Source organism: Aphis gossypii, unplaced genomic scaffold (genome assembly GCF_020184175.1).
Source record: "Aphis gossypii isolate Hap1 unplaced genomic scaffold, ASM2018417v2 Contig00368, whole genome shotgun sequence".
Classification (NCBI taxonomy): domain Eukaryota; kingdom Metazoa; phylum Arthropoda; class Insecta; order Hemiptera; family Aphididae; genus Aphis; species Aphis gossypii.
In genome coordinates, this window is record NW_026083081.1 from 30,472 (window position 1) to 50,827 (window position 20,356).

At 27.9% G+C, this 20,356-nt stretch overlaps 1 protein-coding gene across 1 annotated transcript; it reads right to left on the reverse strand.

Annotated features, from left to right (window-relative positions):
* Nucleotides 1–6,863: 6,863 nt before the first annotated feature.
* LOC126553898 (52 kDa repressor of the inhibitor of the protein kinase-like) lies at nucleotides 6,864–7,244 on the reverse strand. Its single transcript, XM_050209009.1, has 2 exons — nucleotides 7,041–7,244; nucleotides 6,864–6,977 (listed from the first exon to the last, which is right to left on the reverse strand). The coding sequence occupies exons 1-2, from the start codon at nucleotides 7,242–7,244 to the stop codon at nucleotides 6,864–6,866; spliced, it is 318 nt and encodes a 105-aa protein (XP_050064966.1).
* Between the last annotated feature and the right edge of the window lie 13,112 nt (nucleotides 7,245–20,356).

The following is a 20,356-nucleotide window of genomic DNA, read 5'->3' on the forward strand; positions in this document are numbered from 1 at the left end:
ATCAAAAAGATTGGGTACTCTATTACAAAATGATTGTATTTGCATATAATACATGTCCAAGTTCTAGACTTAAAGTTAGTCCTTTTTATTTACTACACGGTATGGAAGCAAACCAACCAATAGATAATAAAATTATACCAACTAGTGACAATTTCAAAATTAACGATTCGTTAAGAAAACTACAAGAAATTCGTAAAGAAATACCAGAAATAATAAAAAAAGAACAGGAAAAACAAAAACTTGATTATGACAAAACCCATAGAACAATTACCTTTGAACCAGGTCAACAGGTATTAGTAAAATTTCATTTTCAGGAGCCAAATAAAACAAAAAAATTAGCTCATAAGTACAGAGGACCATTTAAAGTAGTAAAGAAAATATCGGATGTAAATTACAAAATAGAATTAATATTGAATGGAAAACAAACCACAGATATTATACATGTTCAAAGATTAAAACCATTCTCTAACTAACTAAATAAAAACCAACTGTAAATAAAAAAAAAAAAATATAAGTAAGAACTAACAATAATTATAGCATAATATAATAACTAAATAATAATAAGAGCGTAACAACACCTTTTTTTTAATCATTTTGCGTTTTAGAATATGTTTCAGTACACAATAATATGTATGTTCTTCCTGAGAACATGTAGTCCAATGGAGCCACTGAGTATCACTGTATCATCAGGGGCATTTTTCAATGAAATCAAGGAAGCGATTACCTACGATAAGAGCATCCCTTTAATATACACTCAAAAGACAATAACAGAAGAATCCAACTTTTCAAATGACTTATTGGAAGTAGAAAAATATTGTAAAAACAAAAACACAACTTACTGTCATACTCTAAAACAATGTTCTTCATTGTTAAACACTCTTAACTCTAACATAGACAAAAATAAAAAAAACATGGAAAAACTAGAAGAAATAAGTAACAATAAAATCAAAAACTATAGAACAAGAAGGGGAATACAATTCATTGGGGATTTTTACAATTTCTGTTGCAATATAGCTACAGAAAAACAAATAAAACATTTTTACACTAACGAAGAAAATTAAAGGAACAAGCCGATAGACTTAGAGATGTTTTCGTATCAGATCATAAAGATCTAAATACTATTACAACCCAACTTAACAACTACACAACAATAACGGCGGGTAAATTAGAGATTCTAAAGAAAAGCTTGGAACAATTTTACGAAGAAGAAAGGGATAACGGTTTGTTAGAAAATGCAAAAATAGATAAAGAGATTAAAGGGATACAAGAAATCATTTTTTATGTAATTACAATGTTAATAAAATTCATAAATTATGAAAGGGAATCAAGTACACACTTACACTGCAAAATAGGGAAAATTCCTCCAAGACTCATTAACGTAAACATACTATATGACGATTTACGAAAATTAACAAAAATATTAAAAAAGGACGGATATGAATTAGCCATCTCAACAGACGACATTTCTTCATACTACAACATCCCAATAACAGAATGTCAATTTTCTAAAACAGAGATTTTAGTAAAAGTAAAAATACCGATCCGAGAAATAAAAACCAATTGGAAACTTTTTCAATATATCCCTGCCCATTTTAAATCAAATAATTCAACGTGTATTATATATTCCGAAAAAACATACGTAGCGGTAAATAAAATAAATAATGAACATAGGATCATTTCAGGAATAGGTCTACAACACTGTGACCCTCCTGTTACAGATTTATGTTACATTCCAAAATTTTCTTCAGATATATCACTAACGCCAAAATGTGTCGAATCAATTTTCAAAAATTCACCCCTAAACGAAATTAACAAATACTGTTACTTCCAATGTGTAACACAAGACGAAAATGACGATACAATAATTAAACAAATAGGCATTCATACTTTCGCAGTTACAAATCCACAACCAACATTATTTATTAGAAACGGGATCGGGGAAAACACAGAAATACAAGAACTAAAAATTAATTATGAACACCCTGGACTAATTAAAGTAAAGCTACCGTGTGACCACGAACTATTACAAAATAAAAAGGTAATAATCCCAAAAATGTATCCCTGCGAGTTAATTAATACAAACACACTAACAATACAACGAGTGTTACCAATATCTTGGACCACTTTAAAATCTTTAAAAATTATACACGAAGAACAAAAGGACAAAATGTTTTTCACAAATTTAACTGAAATACTAAATCATGATTGGAAAAAAAACGTCCCAAACTTTCATATAAACAAACAAATAAAAGACCCCGAAGAATATTTCAAAGAAATGTTTTAGAAAAAATGCCACAAAGACTAATAAATGACTTTTTGGGAGATATTATGTATATTACATGGCTATCCATATTAACCATAATCATACTATTTACCATCTATAAAATATATCCAATAATAATAGCAGTACAATTAATGATGACAGCACACCAATTACCCCCCCCTATTCCACTTAGATGATACATTTAAACTTAAAACATACAACGTTAACTAATACAAATACATACATTTCATATTAAAATTAAAATAATAAAACTAAATCCACAGGAATCGACAGGGACGACAAATTCAATAGCGGCAACCTCCAACACAGACAAATCGCTAAAAGAAAAAAAAAATTCATATATAATCACTGTATCAAAATTAATACTATATTTATTTACTATATATATTATATATATGTAATAATAATGAAAGACTATTACATAATTAAAATTTTTCACTTGTAAACTAGCACACAACTAGTACAAACAAATTGTTTAGCTTATAAGAATCATTCAATTGTATGCAAAATATGTGGATGTAAACGAAAATTGTATAAAAAAAAAATAAAAAAAAAAAGAGTGTAATAAGGTTATGAAAATTATTTATGTATATACTAACTAATATACAATACGACAAAATATGAAATTACAGTAAAGTCGTCAGTCAAATAAAAATCATCATTCGAACTCTACACAAAAATTTAACAAAATAAAACAAACATAAAATAGAATTATTAACAAAGTGCCCCACGAAGACGCCGCAGACGGATCAAGTTAATGTCCACGTGGTACAGACCGCGAACGTAGGACATATAAAGATCACTGGCGTCGTTATAGTAATCCAACACCGCGAGAGACCGAATAATCACATCACGTAAATCATGTAAATCATTTACGTCCATGAAAATATAATGGCAACGAACACGTAAAGGTCGAACAATCCTAGCACAAACACGAACAACAGGTTTGGGACACATGATGGACAACAACAGATGAAAGAACGACGCAAGAATAAAACATGACAACAACACAAGCCTACTCAGACAGAAACTACCACAAAAAAAAACGCAACATAAACATATTTTATGATAACAACTAATCAAAATATTCCTTCCATTTAAAATATGAGGACATATTTTTTCTTAACAACGGGGACTGTTGTATTAAGCAATACTGTAAATTCGTAGTCACGGCATATTGTAATAATATAAAAATTAGAACATAGGAAGTATTAACTATAAACATACACTACGTAAACATTTTTAAATAGACACTATTTTAAACAATAATTAACATAGGTATAAGAACAATAATTGTAATAACTTTTAGCATGTAAGCAATAAATATGTGTAAGTAGGTTAAGATATGGATATATATATATAGGGTTATGATTTTATGAATAAAGAGAGACCAGAGAGTGAGTGGTCGTGTGACTCGGCCACTGCTTAGGGCTTAGATTCTCTAAAGTGTAATATTGAATTCTGTTGTGTGTTTATGTCTATATGTACGATTTGATCGGCGTATACGACACGACTTAACGCATCTACGTTAGAATTTTGCACCCCAGGTTTATATCGTATCTCATAATCATATTCTTCAAGTTGTATTCGCCAACGCTAGTTGTTATATAATTTAACTAAAGTCGGTGTGCATGTTCTCAACCAAAATTTACTGCCATATCACATGCATTTATGAACGGAGATACGTCCTTCTCCCGTTACACATAGGTATAAGCTTTAAGTGCTTCCTCTAATTTTATGGTAACCGAATTTTCTTTACAAGCGGTTTCTCCCAGAACGTTAACTCAGTATGTTCAAAATCGTCCGTAACCTTGTACGTGTAAATCCTTTTTTAGGGTCTAAGCTTAAACTTCTCGATAGCTGTGTTTTATTTCGCGCTCGGCGTTCACTTGGCTTCTAAATAGACTAGGCGTTTTTTTCGGGCTTTCAGTAGGGCTAGGGCTTTAACTAGGGCTTTCCAAATCAATCAAATGTGGGTTTATTTAATACTTCTAAACTCAAAATCTGGAGTTTCTAAAGACGTCTTATTCGATGGATTAGCTATTTGCAAAGGAGATGTACCAGGTACCTATGTTCTCCATAAATTGCTTTCACACTCATTTGATACGTTTTACAATCAACTATAATAATATAACTCAATAATATATGCCCTTAAATAATTCTCAATAATAATTCAAATAAATCAATTGCCCTTTAATAATCAAAAAAAAAAAAAAAAAATCCTAAATAGTTTCTTTACGACCTACTTAAATATATTCAGTTACTTAAATGATACTTCTTAGGTTTTTACTTTTGTAACATATATCCGGTAATAATTTAATTAACTATTCACTCACAATAATGCGATGTTCGTTGATGTTGTCTCATGTCTGATACTTCTACAAACGTTGAATTGAATGGTCTTCTCTTCTGGAGTTATCACGAGGAAGAATGATCAAGTCTTCCTTGTTGATGGTAGCCTTTGACAGTTTGCCTCCTTGAAAAGTGAATCCTACCGACTACGCCAAATTGTTGCGTGCCAGTATCATATTTGAATCCAAATGGTTAATTTGAATGAAAGTTAACTTAATAACGAAGTATGTCTTATTGCATATAAATAAAATACATGTAACAAACAAAATAAGTGGCTGAGTGACGTGAAAGTGCTCAGTTGTTGATAGCTTTGGTACATCTGCCGTTGCTGGTCTTCGGGCTCCCTTATATATTTGTGGTGCGTCTCTTGTTACGTCGAGTTGCCGCTCTGGGTGAAACCAGGTGTCCTTGTAGTTGTTTGCAAATTCGGACACGAATTTGAGAATGAGCAATAACATCTCAAATGCATCATTAGTGCATTATAATTATTGGTGCGCTTACTATCCCGACACGTGTCATGGTCATAGCAGCATCCGCATTACCCTCGACACGAGGCATGGTCATACTAACTTAGCCTTGATATCTCGTAGATATCTTTTAGATATCTCATAGCCCATAGCCCATAACAACACACACACACACACACACACACAGATATTTCAATTTGTTTATTGTTAATCAGTTATGTATAAATCATTATCTTCTACATTACTACTTTCATTTATAATTGCGTTTTTTGAATCTTTTTCCATGTCTACACAATTATCTTTCGTATATCACCCTTCTAATGTCTGTACTGTATCACAATCTAATGGACCTAAGTTATTTACTTCATTTGTTTGTTTGTTATCTTCCCATGGGCGAAAACAAAACATACTAGAGCTTCATAAAATTAAAGTAAAAATGATAATCAAACAAATAATCCTAGTTACAACTTACGATAGAAAAAGAGAAAAATAATTTGCTTATAGTCGTTGTAGCAAATAGGAGAGGACTTGGGGGGGCTGTTTGGGGAAGTTAGTTGTTAGAACTAAGCTAACTAAACTATGCTGTTATCTAACTATTTTATATTTTGTGTACCTACAAAATGTTGTTCCTATTTATTTTTCAATATTTTAGATTCTAAGCGGAGTGATGAATGTATTGATTTTACAATGTTGTTTTTTTTGTGTGTGTTTATAAGTAGTAGAAATAGTGCTTCGATTTCTAACTCCAGCAGTATCTTTTCCAGTAGGAAATTGAATCTAGTTGATGCATTCAGGAGGTCAAAATTAAAAAATTCCCCATAGTTTTAAAAAGCGCAGCGGAAAAAAAAGTTTTGGATTTTGGTGAAACTCTGAAACGAATATTCATTTTGCACTATTCACTAAATGTTTATATTATTTATTTTATTTTATTCACATCAAATTTTCAAAATATTTTGATCTTTTTTGGGCTATTTACTCACATTTTAAGTTTTCCTTTTTTTTTTTTAGTTATTTTTCTGTAAAGGTCAATAAAATTTCATTCGTTCGTTGGGTCATAAAGCTTGAAAATATAATAAAAGGTCCCTGATTCATTTTATAGCTTAAATTTATTTTTTACATCAATACGACACCATTACATTGTTATATAAGGAGGTATTACAAGTTAGTATATTATCATTTATTTATTTGTAACATACAATTTTTTGCTTAAAAAAGGCAAGCTTCAAAATTTAATACAAGGCTTCTAATATATTGTCACAATACCTAGTAGTTAAAAAATATTTTTAAAAAAATAGTCACAATTTTTTTTAATAAGTATTGAAAGATCGAATTTTGACAAAATTTATTTATAATTGAAAATTTACAAATTCTTCAGTTGTTAAAAATTTATAAAAAGTTTAAATTGTATAGCTCAGAATTGAAAATTAAAAACAAGATTCCACTTAAGTACCAATTTAATTCTGCTGCAAAAAAATCTAAAAACTATTCCAATACAGTTTATTTTAATAGTTATTTTAATTTAAAATTTGGATGAAATTACCAAATTAATAACCAAAAATATCAATTTTAGTGATATTATTGTAATTTAAAAATATTATTCGTGGGTGCTTTAAATTGTATATACCTACCAGTGCCGTAGACAGGTTTTTTTTATGGGGGGGGGGGGTTCATAATTATATTGAAGTAATATTTAAAACATTATATGTTAACACGATATATTTACAACTAGTACTACTGAAAATGGCTATAGTATAATTTAATTATAACAGAAGATCTATTTTTCTCGGCTTTTTGGCCATTTCATCTAATATTTCTTCTGGTGTGATTTCAATATCCCTGTAATAACTCAGGAGCACCAATCCATTAAGACGATCCTGTTCAACAAAGAGTCTAATAAATATAATATAAATCAACATATTTAATTAATTATAATCTACCTCTTTCATACTATTTCTGAGATAGGATTTTACTCTTTTTAAACTAGAAAAGGATCTCTCTGATGTTGCAGTCGAGACGGGAAGTGTACATAGAACTTTTAATAAAACAAATATATTAGTAAATATAACTGGATCACAATGCTTGATAGCATGTAATGCATATGATGGCAACATTTCATCATCCTTGGTTACCATGCGCTTCATTTTTTCTTTCCAAATTTGTAGCTCACAGGTAGCTGTGGTAATATCAATATGAGGAAGATAAAAATTAATTAAAGACTCAAAATCTGCATTATTTGATGAATTTGTATCATCAAACAAACATTGAAAACCTGAAATATTGTTTTAATTGCTTAAGTATATAAATTATAAATATATTTATAGTAGATACCTAATATAATTTAAGATTGTTATACCTTTAAAAATATTCTGATGAGTTAAAAATCTTTCTTTTATTTGTGATATAAAAGATTCAATAAAAGGGATGCATATAGAAATTCGATAATAATCTTCAGGTATTAAGTCATTATTTAATGATAAATAGTTAGATATATTTTTTTGTCGGTGAGTTATTCGTTTAACAGATATTTCCATGCTTAATATTTCAGCCATTTTCTAGTAGCATGTAAAATTATAAAAATTGTTTTTATGGATATTATGTAAAATATTATCATTTAAATCAAATAATAAATATTTACTTGAGCTTCTTCAAACATTTTTTTAAATTCTTCATCTACATTTTCTCTTAAATTTTCAAGGACAGTGATACTTAAATTTGCTAAAGTGATCATCTCCTTTAAATCAATGTTTTTTTTCTGCAACTGTTTACATAATGGTAACCCAAATGAAAATACAACCTACTCAACAAAAGAAAAAATCAATATAATATTTTAATGTACCATAATAAAAAAAATAAAGATGAAGTTACATACTTTTATTACTTGAAGTGAAATAAGAAACTCAGAATCCATTGCCTTTAACAACATGCTAGCATCAGTGGTTGAACCATCTTTCCATTCTGATATATTATCCAGTGCAGTTACAACACATGGAAATAGCTCAGTAAAGTCATTGATGGCGTCATATCTCTGTACCCACCTCGTCGCACACAAACCTTTCAACGTTTTAACCTTAGGTTCCAAATCGCTTTTATCAATCACTTCAAAGAGTTCATTATTTTTTTTTAGGAAAGTTGAAAAAGCAATAACATTTTTCAATAACTCCAAGGCAATTTCTTATTGACTGAATGTTACAAGCTGAGGATACAGCTAAATTTAGGGAATGTGCTGCACAGTGGACGTATAGGGCTTTTGGATATTTAGATCTTATTATTGTCTGAGCTCCTTTTAAACGACCAGCCATGTTTGCTGCACCATCATACTCTTGGCCGATTAAAAAATCACAATCTATCCCACATGAATTTAGCCCTAAAAGTAAAATTATATATATAATATAAATATGATTAACTATTTTATAATAAGTGCATACCATTGAGAATTGCAGATACTAAATCTTGTCCAGTTAAACTACTGATTTCAAAGAATTTCAAAAATCTTCATTTATTTCTATATTAGAACCGGTACCAGTTAAGTAAGGTACGCATATTGTCAACTGTTCCGAAACAGACACATCAGTGGTCTCATCGGCCAACACAGAAAAACATTTAGACTCATTAACTTTATTAATTACTTTTTTAATTAAAATATCTCCGCATATGTTTATTATCTCATTTTGAATGTGTGGACTCAAATATTTGTTTCGCGTATCTGATTCAAAATGTAACCTTAAAAATTCAATGTCTTTAGTCTTATACTTTAAAATGGCCCGAAAATTACCTTCATTTTGGGTCAAATCTAAAATAAATGTAAAAAAAATACAATAATAATAATAATAATTAAACTTTTTTGTAAAATTCATTAACTTACTTTTAAAATTAATTGGACCAAAATCATAACTACCTCTTAAAGGAATTTCTTGGTATCCGCAAAGTAAAATGCACTCTATAATTGGAATAAGTTTCTCTCTGTTTTGTTTAATTGTTTTTATTCTACAGAAGTACAGAAGTAATATTAGGTATAAGTAATGTAAGTTATTAAATTACTATATGTATGATGCTATCAAGCATGAAAATAATTGTTTTGATGAATTAAGTAAATTAAATTATCTAACCTATCATTATCTAGGACATTAATTATAGATATTTTTTTTTTGAATAAATATCCAAAAATCCTTCAGCTTTAATCACAGACAGTTTGTGGTAATCAAAATTTGAATGTTCATTGAATATCTGTTAAATTTCAAAATTATAATTTTTAAAAATATAATTAATTCAATTATTATTTCAAACAAACTTCTTTAGCTTTTTTCCAATTCGTAAAAGGTTTAAGCGTCAGCGCTCTTAATTTTTGTTTGCCTATACCACCAGTTGTAGCAAATACTAAGCAAAATTTGCAAAATGCGCCTTCTTTTAACTCGGAATAAACCAACCAATTATAAGCAATAAACCACTGGTGCTGAAATCTTAATTTTCTTTTCTTATTTTGCTCTAATATTGGGAATGTATATGATGTAGGTGGAACCCATGGATTAGTAAGTATCTATTAAAGGTTATCAGAACATAAAAATCAAATGCTGAATGCTGATGATAATAATATAATATTGTTTTGTTGTAACTAATTTATTTTATTACTTACCATATTCTTTTGCTCGTCAGTCAAACTACAATTAGCAGAATTAACATTTACAAATAATCCAATATCATTAATTCGAGACTCAAAAACCTTTAGAAAAGCATAATTATTAAGCAAATATCATAAGCATAATAGAAACTATAAGATTTTGTTTGTACAACACTACAATGCAATAAATTAATAAAATGTTCGCAGTAGCATGTGAATGTGTTAAATATATAATAACTACTTACTACCTTTAATATTCAACTAATTTAAAAACTTACTTGGTTTTGCACAGTAGTAGATAATTCAGCAGATTGAGATGGTTGGGAACTAATTTCACTTCTATCACTAATGGCATCAGTATCAACATTAAATTTTGAAAATTAGTTCGTTATAGCACTCTTTTTTTTTAGTGTTTGTATACATAATAATGTCAATAATTGACAACTCAAGTATGAAGTAGGTATTTATTAATAATAATATTAAATAGACAATACTATGCTGGAATAGCAACAATTTATTTAAAATAAAACGTTAAAAACAAGGACACAACACTACATCAGATAGTACAATAATTTGCAATGTGTGATAAGGCCATTGAACTACATGATATAGTTAGTTATCATCATGATTTAAGATAGACAGGTTGCGCAACGCTCTATACAAAACCACATTTTTGTTGAAGCCCAATGTTTCCAATACAGAAACAGCTGTTCCATACTGTGAGAATTACAGTTAACGCTCCAGCGGTTGAATAGCAAACTATTCTATTTTATATCATTTTCACTTATCAATATTCTTTACATTATTTATTAACCCGCCAATTTTTGATTTAGAATCATCCTGATTTGAAAGTCTATCTTAAATAGTGGTAGAAAACAGCATAGAGATAAAGTATTACTCTATGGAAAAAATATTCCCTTGTCTAGTTGTCTATGCATTATTTATTTAACTTTATTAAACAATCATGGTGTCGAATAAATGTTGTGTTCCTGGTTGCTGCGACAGTGCTAAAACTAAGTTCGGCATTCCCAAAAATGGCCATGATATTTGGGAAAAAGCCATAGGTATTTCATTAAACAGGCATTCCAGGGTATGTGAGAAACATTTTAGACCGTCTGATATTGTTTCCACATGGGTGTCTGGGGAAGGCAGCAACCAAATTTCGGTATGTTCCACTAGAATAGAAAGGGTTTGTAGTTAGTTTATCCATTTTTAAAATTTATCAAAACAATAACTTGCTATTTCTTCTAGTATCTTGTACCTATTTTTTTTACTTAACTTTAAACATACACAATGATATGTCATTTTAATTCATAAGTGTATCAAGACTATTTTTTTAGATTGGGTTAAGGAAATTACGATTAAAGCCCGAGGCCATACCTGTCACTCTCTTAAATAAAGTTGATACAATTATTGAACAGGTCTGTTTGTTGATGTTGTACATCAAATATATTTTATATTAATATAATATTGTATAAAACTTTATAATTTTTAATAAACTTTTTACCAATATATTATACAATTTATCAGGTAAATGATACAATAATGATAGGTATCAAAAATGATCATAACTACTCTAAAGAGAAGAGAAATGGTGATGAATTAGAAGGCGATAAATTAGATCCGCTAGTTAAACGTGCATGTATTGAGGTTTGGTGGAATTATAATTATTTAAATCACAATTTATTAAGATATTGCGTCCCCATATTTAAGTATAATATATCATTACTTATTAGGTGCCATATAATTCAACTGAACAAATTGCTGAAGTAGTCATACAGAGTACTATGACATTTGATATTAACTCTGAAAATTGTACTCTTCCCAGTAATTGGTTTTGTGACATTACAAGAAATATAGAATCTATAGTAGCCAAGACATATTTCACACTTAGCCCATTAAATTTATACAACAAAAGAATAGTAGAAAAACAATTGTTTTATTTAAAGGTATAAAAATATTCTAAAAATTAGATTTACATTTGTATAAAAAATAATTGTTTAGTACCTACTAATATTTGTTAAATAATCTGTAGATTCTCAGCCTGAGTTTTATATTAATGGAACACAAATTAAAGCTTCAGATGTTGGAATAAAAGATAGTTGTTTAACACTAAGTTTAGAATATATACTTATTGAATTTGACAAAGTAAAAGTATGTCACGGAGTACAACCTAATAAAAATATAATGTCTTCTTTTGGCCCCCAATTTGTGGAATCAAATGGCCACTGGAAACATTCAAATTGTTTAAATATTGTAACAGCTGGAACAAGGTATAATAATATAATACATTCAATTAAACTATTATTATTAAAGCATAATTACTAATAATTTATGTTTTTATACATTATTATTTTAAAACATTTTGTAAATATTAGGTAGTTTCAATCAAAAATATATTTGAAAAAAAAGTTACTTAAATATTTGTTGATTATTAATTTTCTGATTAGTGAATTATGTGTATGGTGTAAGCGACTGAAATTGTTAATTATTAAAAAATTAAAACGGTTATCCGTTGGTAAACCTATAAGAGTGCCTTTAACACCAAGCAAGAGAAGAAAATTTGGGAAAATTCTTAACTCAAAAAAAATGATACGGCAAAAATGTTTAAGAGCTCATAAAAAAATTGAAAATTTAAAACAACAGCTGGACAATATCAAAATTCAAATGAAAAATATCAAAACTTCTACACTCAATGAAATAATTCAAAAATCAAACTTAACTGAATGTCAATCAAACTTGGTGCATGAAATATTTAATGCTTCTAAAGTTAAATGCAAAAATCAATTGAGATATAGTGATAACTGGATGTCGTTATGTCTTATATTGCAAATTAGGTAAGTATATTATATAAATAAAAAATTGTAATTGTATACTTTATATAAGTTAATACCTTACCTTTCAGAAGCCCTAGTGGTTATAGATTTCTCAGGGACCAAAGTATACTTCCACTTCCATGTATAAAAACAGTTAGAAAATACCTTTTGGCAATTAACAATGAATGTGGATTTGATATGAATTTTTTTAAACTGTTGAAAAAGAAAATGTTGAGCAAAACTGAGAAACAGAGAAAAGGAATTTTACTCATTGATGAAGTATTCTTACGCTCTAGTATATCAGTCAACAGTCGTACTTTAACCTATACTGGTTTAGAGGATTTTGGAGGAGAACTCCCTAGTAGAGAAACTGAAAAAGCTGATCATGGCTTAGTTTTCATGTGGTCAAGTCTGCTGATAACTTTTCACAGCCCATCGCAGTTTTTGCATCCAAAGGCCCAGTAAAAGGTATAACAATTATCACTGATTAGAAAAATGCTGAGTACTGTAAAATTAAAAAAATTGTACCTTTTTTATTTATTTTTTTTTTTAGGACTTGATTTAACCAAATTGGTGATCAAGGCCATAATGCTGTTAGAAAATGCTGGAGCCCAAGTTTTGGATTAACGTCTGATGGAGCCAGCACAAATAGGACAATGTGGAATAATTTAGGCATTTCAGGGAAGATTGGCAATACCTTAAACAGTTTCTGCAACCCATTTGACAATAAAAGAAAAGTATTTGTATTTAGTGACGGACCTCACCTAATTAAAACAGTCCGCAATCGTTTACACGATAAAAAATGTTTAAGAGTATGTATAATTTTAAATTTATGATGATAATCATTCTTTATACATTTATTTATTTATATGAATAAGCTTTCAATATGTTTTTTCTATTTTAATACTCAATATTTTTATTAATTTAGTTACATCCGTCAAAATCATTTGTAAAGTGGGAACATTATACTGAAGTGTACAAAATCGAAGAAAATTTATTAGGAAAAGTTTGTCCTAAAATTACAAAAAATCATATTTTCTTAACTAATTTATCAAAAATGAAAGTGAAGTATGCTACACAGGTAATTCAATTTCATATTTATAATAAATATATGAATATATTTTATTAATAAATTATTATATTGAATTCTGTTTAAATAGGTAGTTAAAATCTATTTTCATAAAATTAAATAATATATAATAATATTAAACTTTAATGTTCAGCTTTTCAGTAACTCAATGGCTGTAGCTATACAATTTTATAGGAGTAGATATCAAAACCTTAAAGATTCGGAGGAAACCGAACAGTTTACATTAGTCTTAAATAATTTGTTCGACACATTGAATCGTAAATTTCCTGCAGAAGGAATAAGAAAAAACTCCTATGATTTTGAGGTTTTCTTTTATATTCAAAAATCTCTATGATTGTTTGCATGAGATACTTGTTTTACTTGGAGCTTTAAGTATTATCTAGTGGACTGTATTAACAAATAAAGGCACAAATAGACAGTGGTCAGTGCCATATTTAGACATTTTGTGCCCAGGTGCAAAATAAAAATTAGACGCCCCCGTAAGGAACCTAACCACGGGGAATATGGGAGATAGATCCTCGTGAACCTTTTACATTTTGAGTGAAGAAGAGATTATTTGTTTTGTAAAATACTGGAGATGTATGTTTGTTTGTGTGTATAATATAATATTATGTGTAAAATATTTGTGACGCATGATGCTTTTGTGTTTTGTGGTTAATTGTTTGTTAATTGTTAGAATTATTATTATTACATAAATATATGTTCTAATCCTATTAAAACTTATGCAGGTTCTAGAAAAATCAATGGAATGGTTAGATGCTTGGGAGTTAAATGTCCAAAAAGAACTTATAACTACAAATGAATTTTTGACACAGCAAACAGCTGAAGGGCTTAGAGTGACAATCAATTCGACTATTGAACTTTCAAAATATTTGCTGGATGAATGTAATTTTTCATTTGTGTTAACAGCTAAAATGAATCAAGATAAATTAGAAGTATAATACATAAGCTTAATACATTTTAAAATACGTAATATACTAATAGGTACTTATCATAATTTATAATTTTATTTTAAGAAATTTTTTGGAATAATAAGGCAGGTATCTGGTCCAAATGATCACCCTTCTACGCCAACATTTTTGCAACTGTATAGGATGTTAACTGTGAGTTCACTAATAAAACCACCAAAAAGTGGTAACTGTATAACAAATGAAGGTAAATAATTTATATTTATAAAATCATGAGCCATTATTAAATCTCGGTTTAAATTTTAAAATATAAGGGAATTTGAAAATATTTTACAGATCAAAAACCTGTATTGGAAATATGCGACTTTAAAAAACTCATTAATTCTAATTCATCATTGCGAGAAGAAAAAATAAAAAATATGAAAAGTAAATTAGATTTATTAATTGAAGAGGGCAATTGGGACTGTGAGGACTTATTTTTAGAACATGATTATTCCAAAAGTTCAGTTTTTGAATGTGTTGTGTACTATTTAGGAGGGTAAAAATACTTTTTAAATAAATAAATAACAAGTAAATAACTGTTTTTTTTTTATCCTGTAGGTATTTAGCTAAGCGGATATGTAAAAAATCCAAATGCGAGTTATGCATTAAAAGTATAAAAAATGATACTGGCAACAAAGGGAAGGAATCAGAATTAGTCAACCTTAAAAATAGAGGGTTTTTAATTTATCCAAATAACAACTTATTTAAAATATTACAAGTTCTAGAGAAATGTTTTTGTAAGCATGCAAGTTCAGTTGATGTGTTTGAAAATACTTATAACGAATTTTTACTGCATCTTACAAATTTATCGTTTCCATGTACTGACCATAAACATGAAATTGTGACTGACATTTTTACCATGTATATTGTGATGCGTATGAGGCAATATTCATACATAGTGAACCAAAAAGAAAAAAAAATCAACAGGACAAAAAAGAAACTGTCAAAACTTGTAGCAAGTTAATTTGAATTAATAAAAAAATCTAACAGTACTAACTAATATACTAATATTATTTTAAAATTTGAAATCTTCAATCCTTATTTCAAAAAATTACTATCAATATCAAATTAATCAAATTAATGTGCGTCGTTGTGGTTTGAAGAATAAAATATTTTAGTTAAAATATTGGCCACTTGACCGGTTGAGCGCTAGTTGTAATTCTTACTGGCAATTCTCCTATGGAAACGTTGCGCCTCAGAATCTATAGGTTCGTTGCGCAACCTGTCTATCTTAAATCATGGTTATCATATAGTTCAATGGATAACGCTAAACACTTATCTAATTAATGCAACCACAGCTGATTACATGCAACATATTTGTCTGTTTTGTGATTATAAATTTATAATATGTATATGACATGTCTTGTCAGTTATTTTGTTATGATATTTGGAATGACTGTATACCTATTTTATAATATTATCTAATGCTAAAAAAAAAAAAAACCTCAGTACTTTAAAATAAAGTACTAGTTAGACATTGGTAGGTACCTATATTTTCCACAATATACAATGTGAATGGGAGGGGTTTGAACCCCCTCAACCCCCCCCCGTGTCTACGGCACTGATACCTACTATGAATTACTCTGAGTGAGACTCTAATTGGGTACATAATGAATCTGATTTGATTAATTTGAAATTTATTTTATGGGCTTTGAGGAAAATAAATTATGGTCACGTTAATATACCGTTGGTAGTTGACAGTGGTAAAATATCAAAATCAGAAGCTGATTACAATCCATAATATCAGTTTTTTTATTCTTATCACTCCAGGAGAACTGGGGTGTCAACATTCCATTCATGACAACGCTACATAAAAAAAATGTATACTACAATATTTTTGATTTTTCAAAAAACTACACGTCTTAAAAATCTCGTTCGTTTGCGCTTCAGCATCACAATATAACGCCGCCTCTATATTACTCTATGGTTTTAATGCATTATATAAAACTCTGATAATTGTCAATTGATAGGATATTAATTCAGAGCCGTGCCGTTAAGATTTAGCGCCTGGGGCAAAATTAAAACTATTAGCCCTTTAATGTTCTAAAAAAAATTTTTTGGCGCCCCCTTTAAACAGTTTTAACCATGCGCCCGGGGCACATGTCCCCTAGGCCCCCCACGGCACGGCTCTGGATATTATTTAGTATTTACCATAATAATGATATAGACAATTTAATTTATCTATTATTACAACAATTAATATAAATTAATATTAAATACACATTTTAATTAGTAGAAAATATAGGTACTTACGAAGTTTGGACACAATATAACAATACAATTATTCTAAATATGATAATTGTATTTTAAAACAAAGAATTTATCACACTACACAATACACACCTAAATACAAAATACAAAATTAATTAAAATCTTATGGTTATTATTGTTATTATTAAAGGTAAAAAAAATACTTAAATATTATTATAAATTACTTACCGTTTTTTTACGTACATGTCTTATACAAATTAATAAAAATAATAAAAATAAATTGAATAAACCAGCAATACTACAGGTACTTAAAACAAAATAGGTAGATATAAATGACAAATCAATTTATATTATGTAACAGCTACGCTGTACAGCTGCATAGCTAGGAATGCATATACAATTTATTATGAGAACAAATAATGAAAAAAAAGCGGGCAAGTGAGTACCGCTCTGCTGTATATTAGGTGCCGTATGGATCATTATTATATATTATAGGAGTGTTAAATTTGAATCCAATGATAGTTATCATTGTATACGAAAAACGATTCTGAACGAAGATGATTTGTCAGCCTAGGATATAATTTCTAGTGGTTGGTGAAAAAGGTGGTTTATGTTTTAATGGCCTGAATACAACAAAATTTAAGTTCTTTTATAATAATTGTAAGTTAAACTTATGAAAAACCTTGTATTAAATTTTCAACTCTTAGCTACTTATACAAAAATTTTTATGAAATATACCTACAAAATAATTTGCAAATATTCATGGTTTTAACGAATTTTTGTCAATATTTGAACTTCAAATGCTAATAAAAAAAAATTGTGCCTATGTATTCTTTTAATTTTTTAATCACTATAATAATAACTTATGAGGAACTTTACATTAAATTTTCAAGTATTTTGATAGGGCCAAAAAGATTTTATCGACACATAAAAAAACAATTTTCAGAAAAATTGAAAATTTCAGTTATCTATAAATAGCTCAAAAAAAGTCAAAATATTTTGAAAATTAAATCACGCAAAGAAACGCTAATCTTAATAACTGGTAAAATTTTCAAGTATCTACGACTTATACTTTTTGAATAATAACAAATATTTAAAATCGTTTGAGGATAAATCGTTATCGTTACGCTATTTCGTTAAAATTTAAAATTCAAACGCACTTAAAATTTTTCCTATAATGATGCTTCGAGTTTTCTCTATAGATACTTGAAGGTAAACTTATGGAAAACTTAGTGTTGTATTTTTAATCCTTAGTTATAAACACAAAAATTTTATGATTTTTCAACTTCAAATAATTTGCAAATATTCATGCTTTTGATGAATTTTCGTCAAAATTTGAACTTCAAATGCTAATAAAAAAAAATTGTGCCTATGTATTCTTATAATTTTTTAATCACTATAAGAATAACATATGAGGAACTTTGTATTAAATTTTCAAGTACTTTGATAGGGCCAAAAAAATTTTATCGACACTTAAAAAATATTTTTTCAGAAAAATTGAAAATTTCAATTGTCTATAAATAGCTCAAAAAAACTCAAAATATTTTGAAATTTAAATCACGTAAAGAAAACGCGAATCTTAATAACTGGTAAAATTTTCAAGTATCTACGACTTATACTTTTTGAATAATAACAAATATCAAAAATCGTTTGAGGCTAAACTGTTATTTAACGCGGTTTTTGTAAAAATTTAAATTTCAAACACTCATAAAAATTTTTTGTCTGAATCCGGTAGAGTTTTTTTTACAGATATTTGAAGAAAAATGTATGGAGAACCTTGTACCAAATTTTCAAAACTTAGTTATAAAAGAAACAAATTTTATGTTTTTCAACTTCAAAATTACTTGCAAATTTTCGAGTTTTCGACAGATTTCGTAAAAATTTGAACTAAAAACGCTTATAAAAAAAAATTGTGACTAACGATTTTTAATTTTTTTTAGCTACAATAAAAAAAACTCATAAGGAACCTTGTATTAATTTTCAACTCTTAGCTACTTATACAAAAATTTTTATGAAATATACCTACAAAATAATTTGCAAATATTCATGGTTTTAACGAATTTTTGTCAATATTTGAACTTCAAATGCTAATAAAAAAAAATTGTGCCTATGTATTCTTTTAATTTTTTAATCACTATAATAATAACTTATGAGGAACTTTACATTAAATTTTCAAGTATTTTGATAGGGCCAAAAAGATTTTATCGACACATAAAAAAACAATTTTCAGAAAAATTGAAAATTTCAGTTATCTATAAATAGCTCAAAAAAAGTCAAAATATTTTGAAAATTAAATCACGCAAAGAAACGCTAATCTTAATAACTGGTAAAATTTTCAAGTATCTACGACTTATACTTTTTGAATAATAACAAATATTTAAAATCGTTTGAGGATAAATCGTTATCGTTACGCTATTTCGTTAAAATTTAAAATTCAAACGCACTTAAAATTTTTCCTATAATGATGCTTCGAGTTTTCTCTATAGATACTTGAAGGTAAACTTATGGAAAACTTAGTGTTGTATTTTTAATCCTTAGTTATAAACACAAAAATTTTATGATTTTTCAACTTCAAATAATTTGCAAATATTCATGCTTTTGATGAATTTTCGTCAAAATTTGAACTTCAAATGCTAATAAAAAAAAATTGTGCCTATGTATTCTTATAATTTTTTAATCACTATAAGAATAACATATGAGGAACTTTGTATTAAATTTTCAAGTACTTTGATAGGGCCAAAAAAATTTTATCGACACTTAAAAAATATTTTTTCAGAAAAATTGAAAATTTCAATTGTCTATAAATAGCTCAAAAAAACTCAAAATATTTTGAAATTTAAATCACGTAAAGAAAACGCGAATCTTAATAACTGGTAAAATTTTCAAGTATCTACGACTTATACTTTTTGAATAATAACAAATATCAAAAATCGTTTGAGGCTAAACTGTTATTTAACGCGGTTTTTGTAAAAATTTAAATTTCAAACACTCATAAAAATTTTTTGTCTGAATCCGGTAGAGTTTTTTTTACAGATATTTGAAGAAAAATGTATGGAGAACCTTGTACCAAATTTTCAAAACTTAGTTATAAAAGAAACAAATTTTATGTTTTTCAACTTCAAAATTACTTGCAAATTTTCGAGTTTTCGACAGATTTCGTAAAAATTTGAACTAAAAACGCTTATAAAAAAAAATTGTGACTAACGATTTTTAATTTTTTTTAGCTACAATAAAAAAAACTCATAAGGAACCTTGTATTAAATTTTCAAAACTTTTTGGTCATTGTTTTAAAACAATAAACATTCTAGAATGTTGACTAAAAAGAGACTGTTTAATTGTTGTCGGTATTTATTGGATCCTTACATTGCATCATTAAATAAAAAAATTAACTCTCACCTCAAAGTTGGAGGATTTTCATGTTGGTGAACTGCTTTCTACGAAATTTCAAGTGTTATATCATTCCCACTGTGCAATGGGAGTTACACAACATTGTGGTGATGTTGAATTTAGATCACAAAAAAACACAACTAATTAACATCATTGCGATGTTCTATAATCTTATATATAAAAA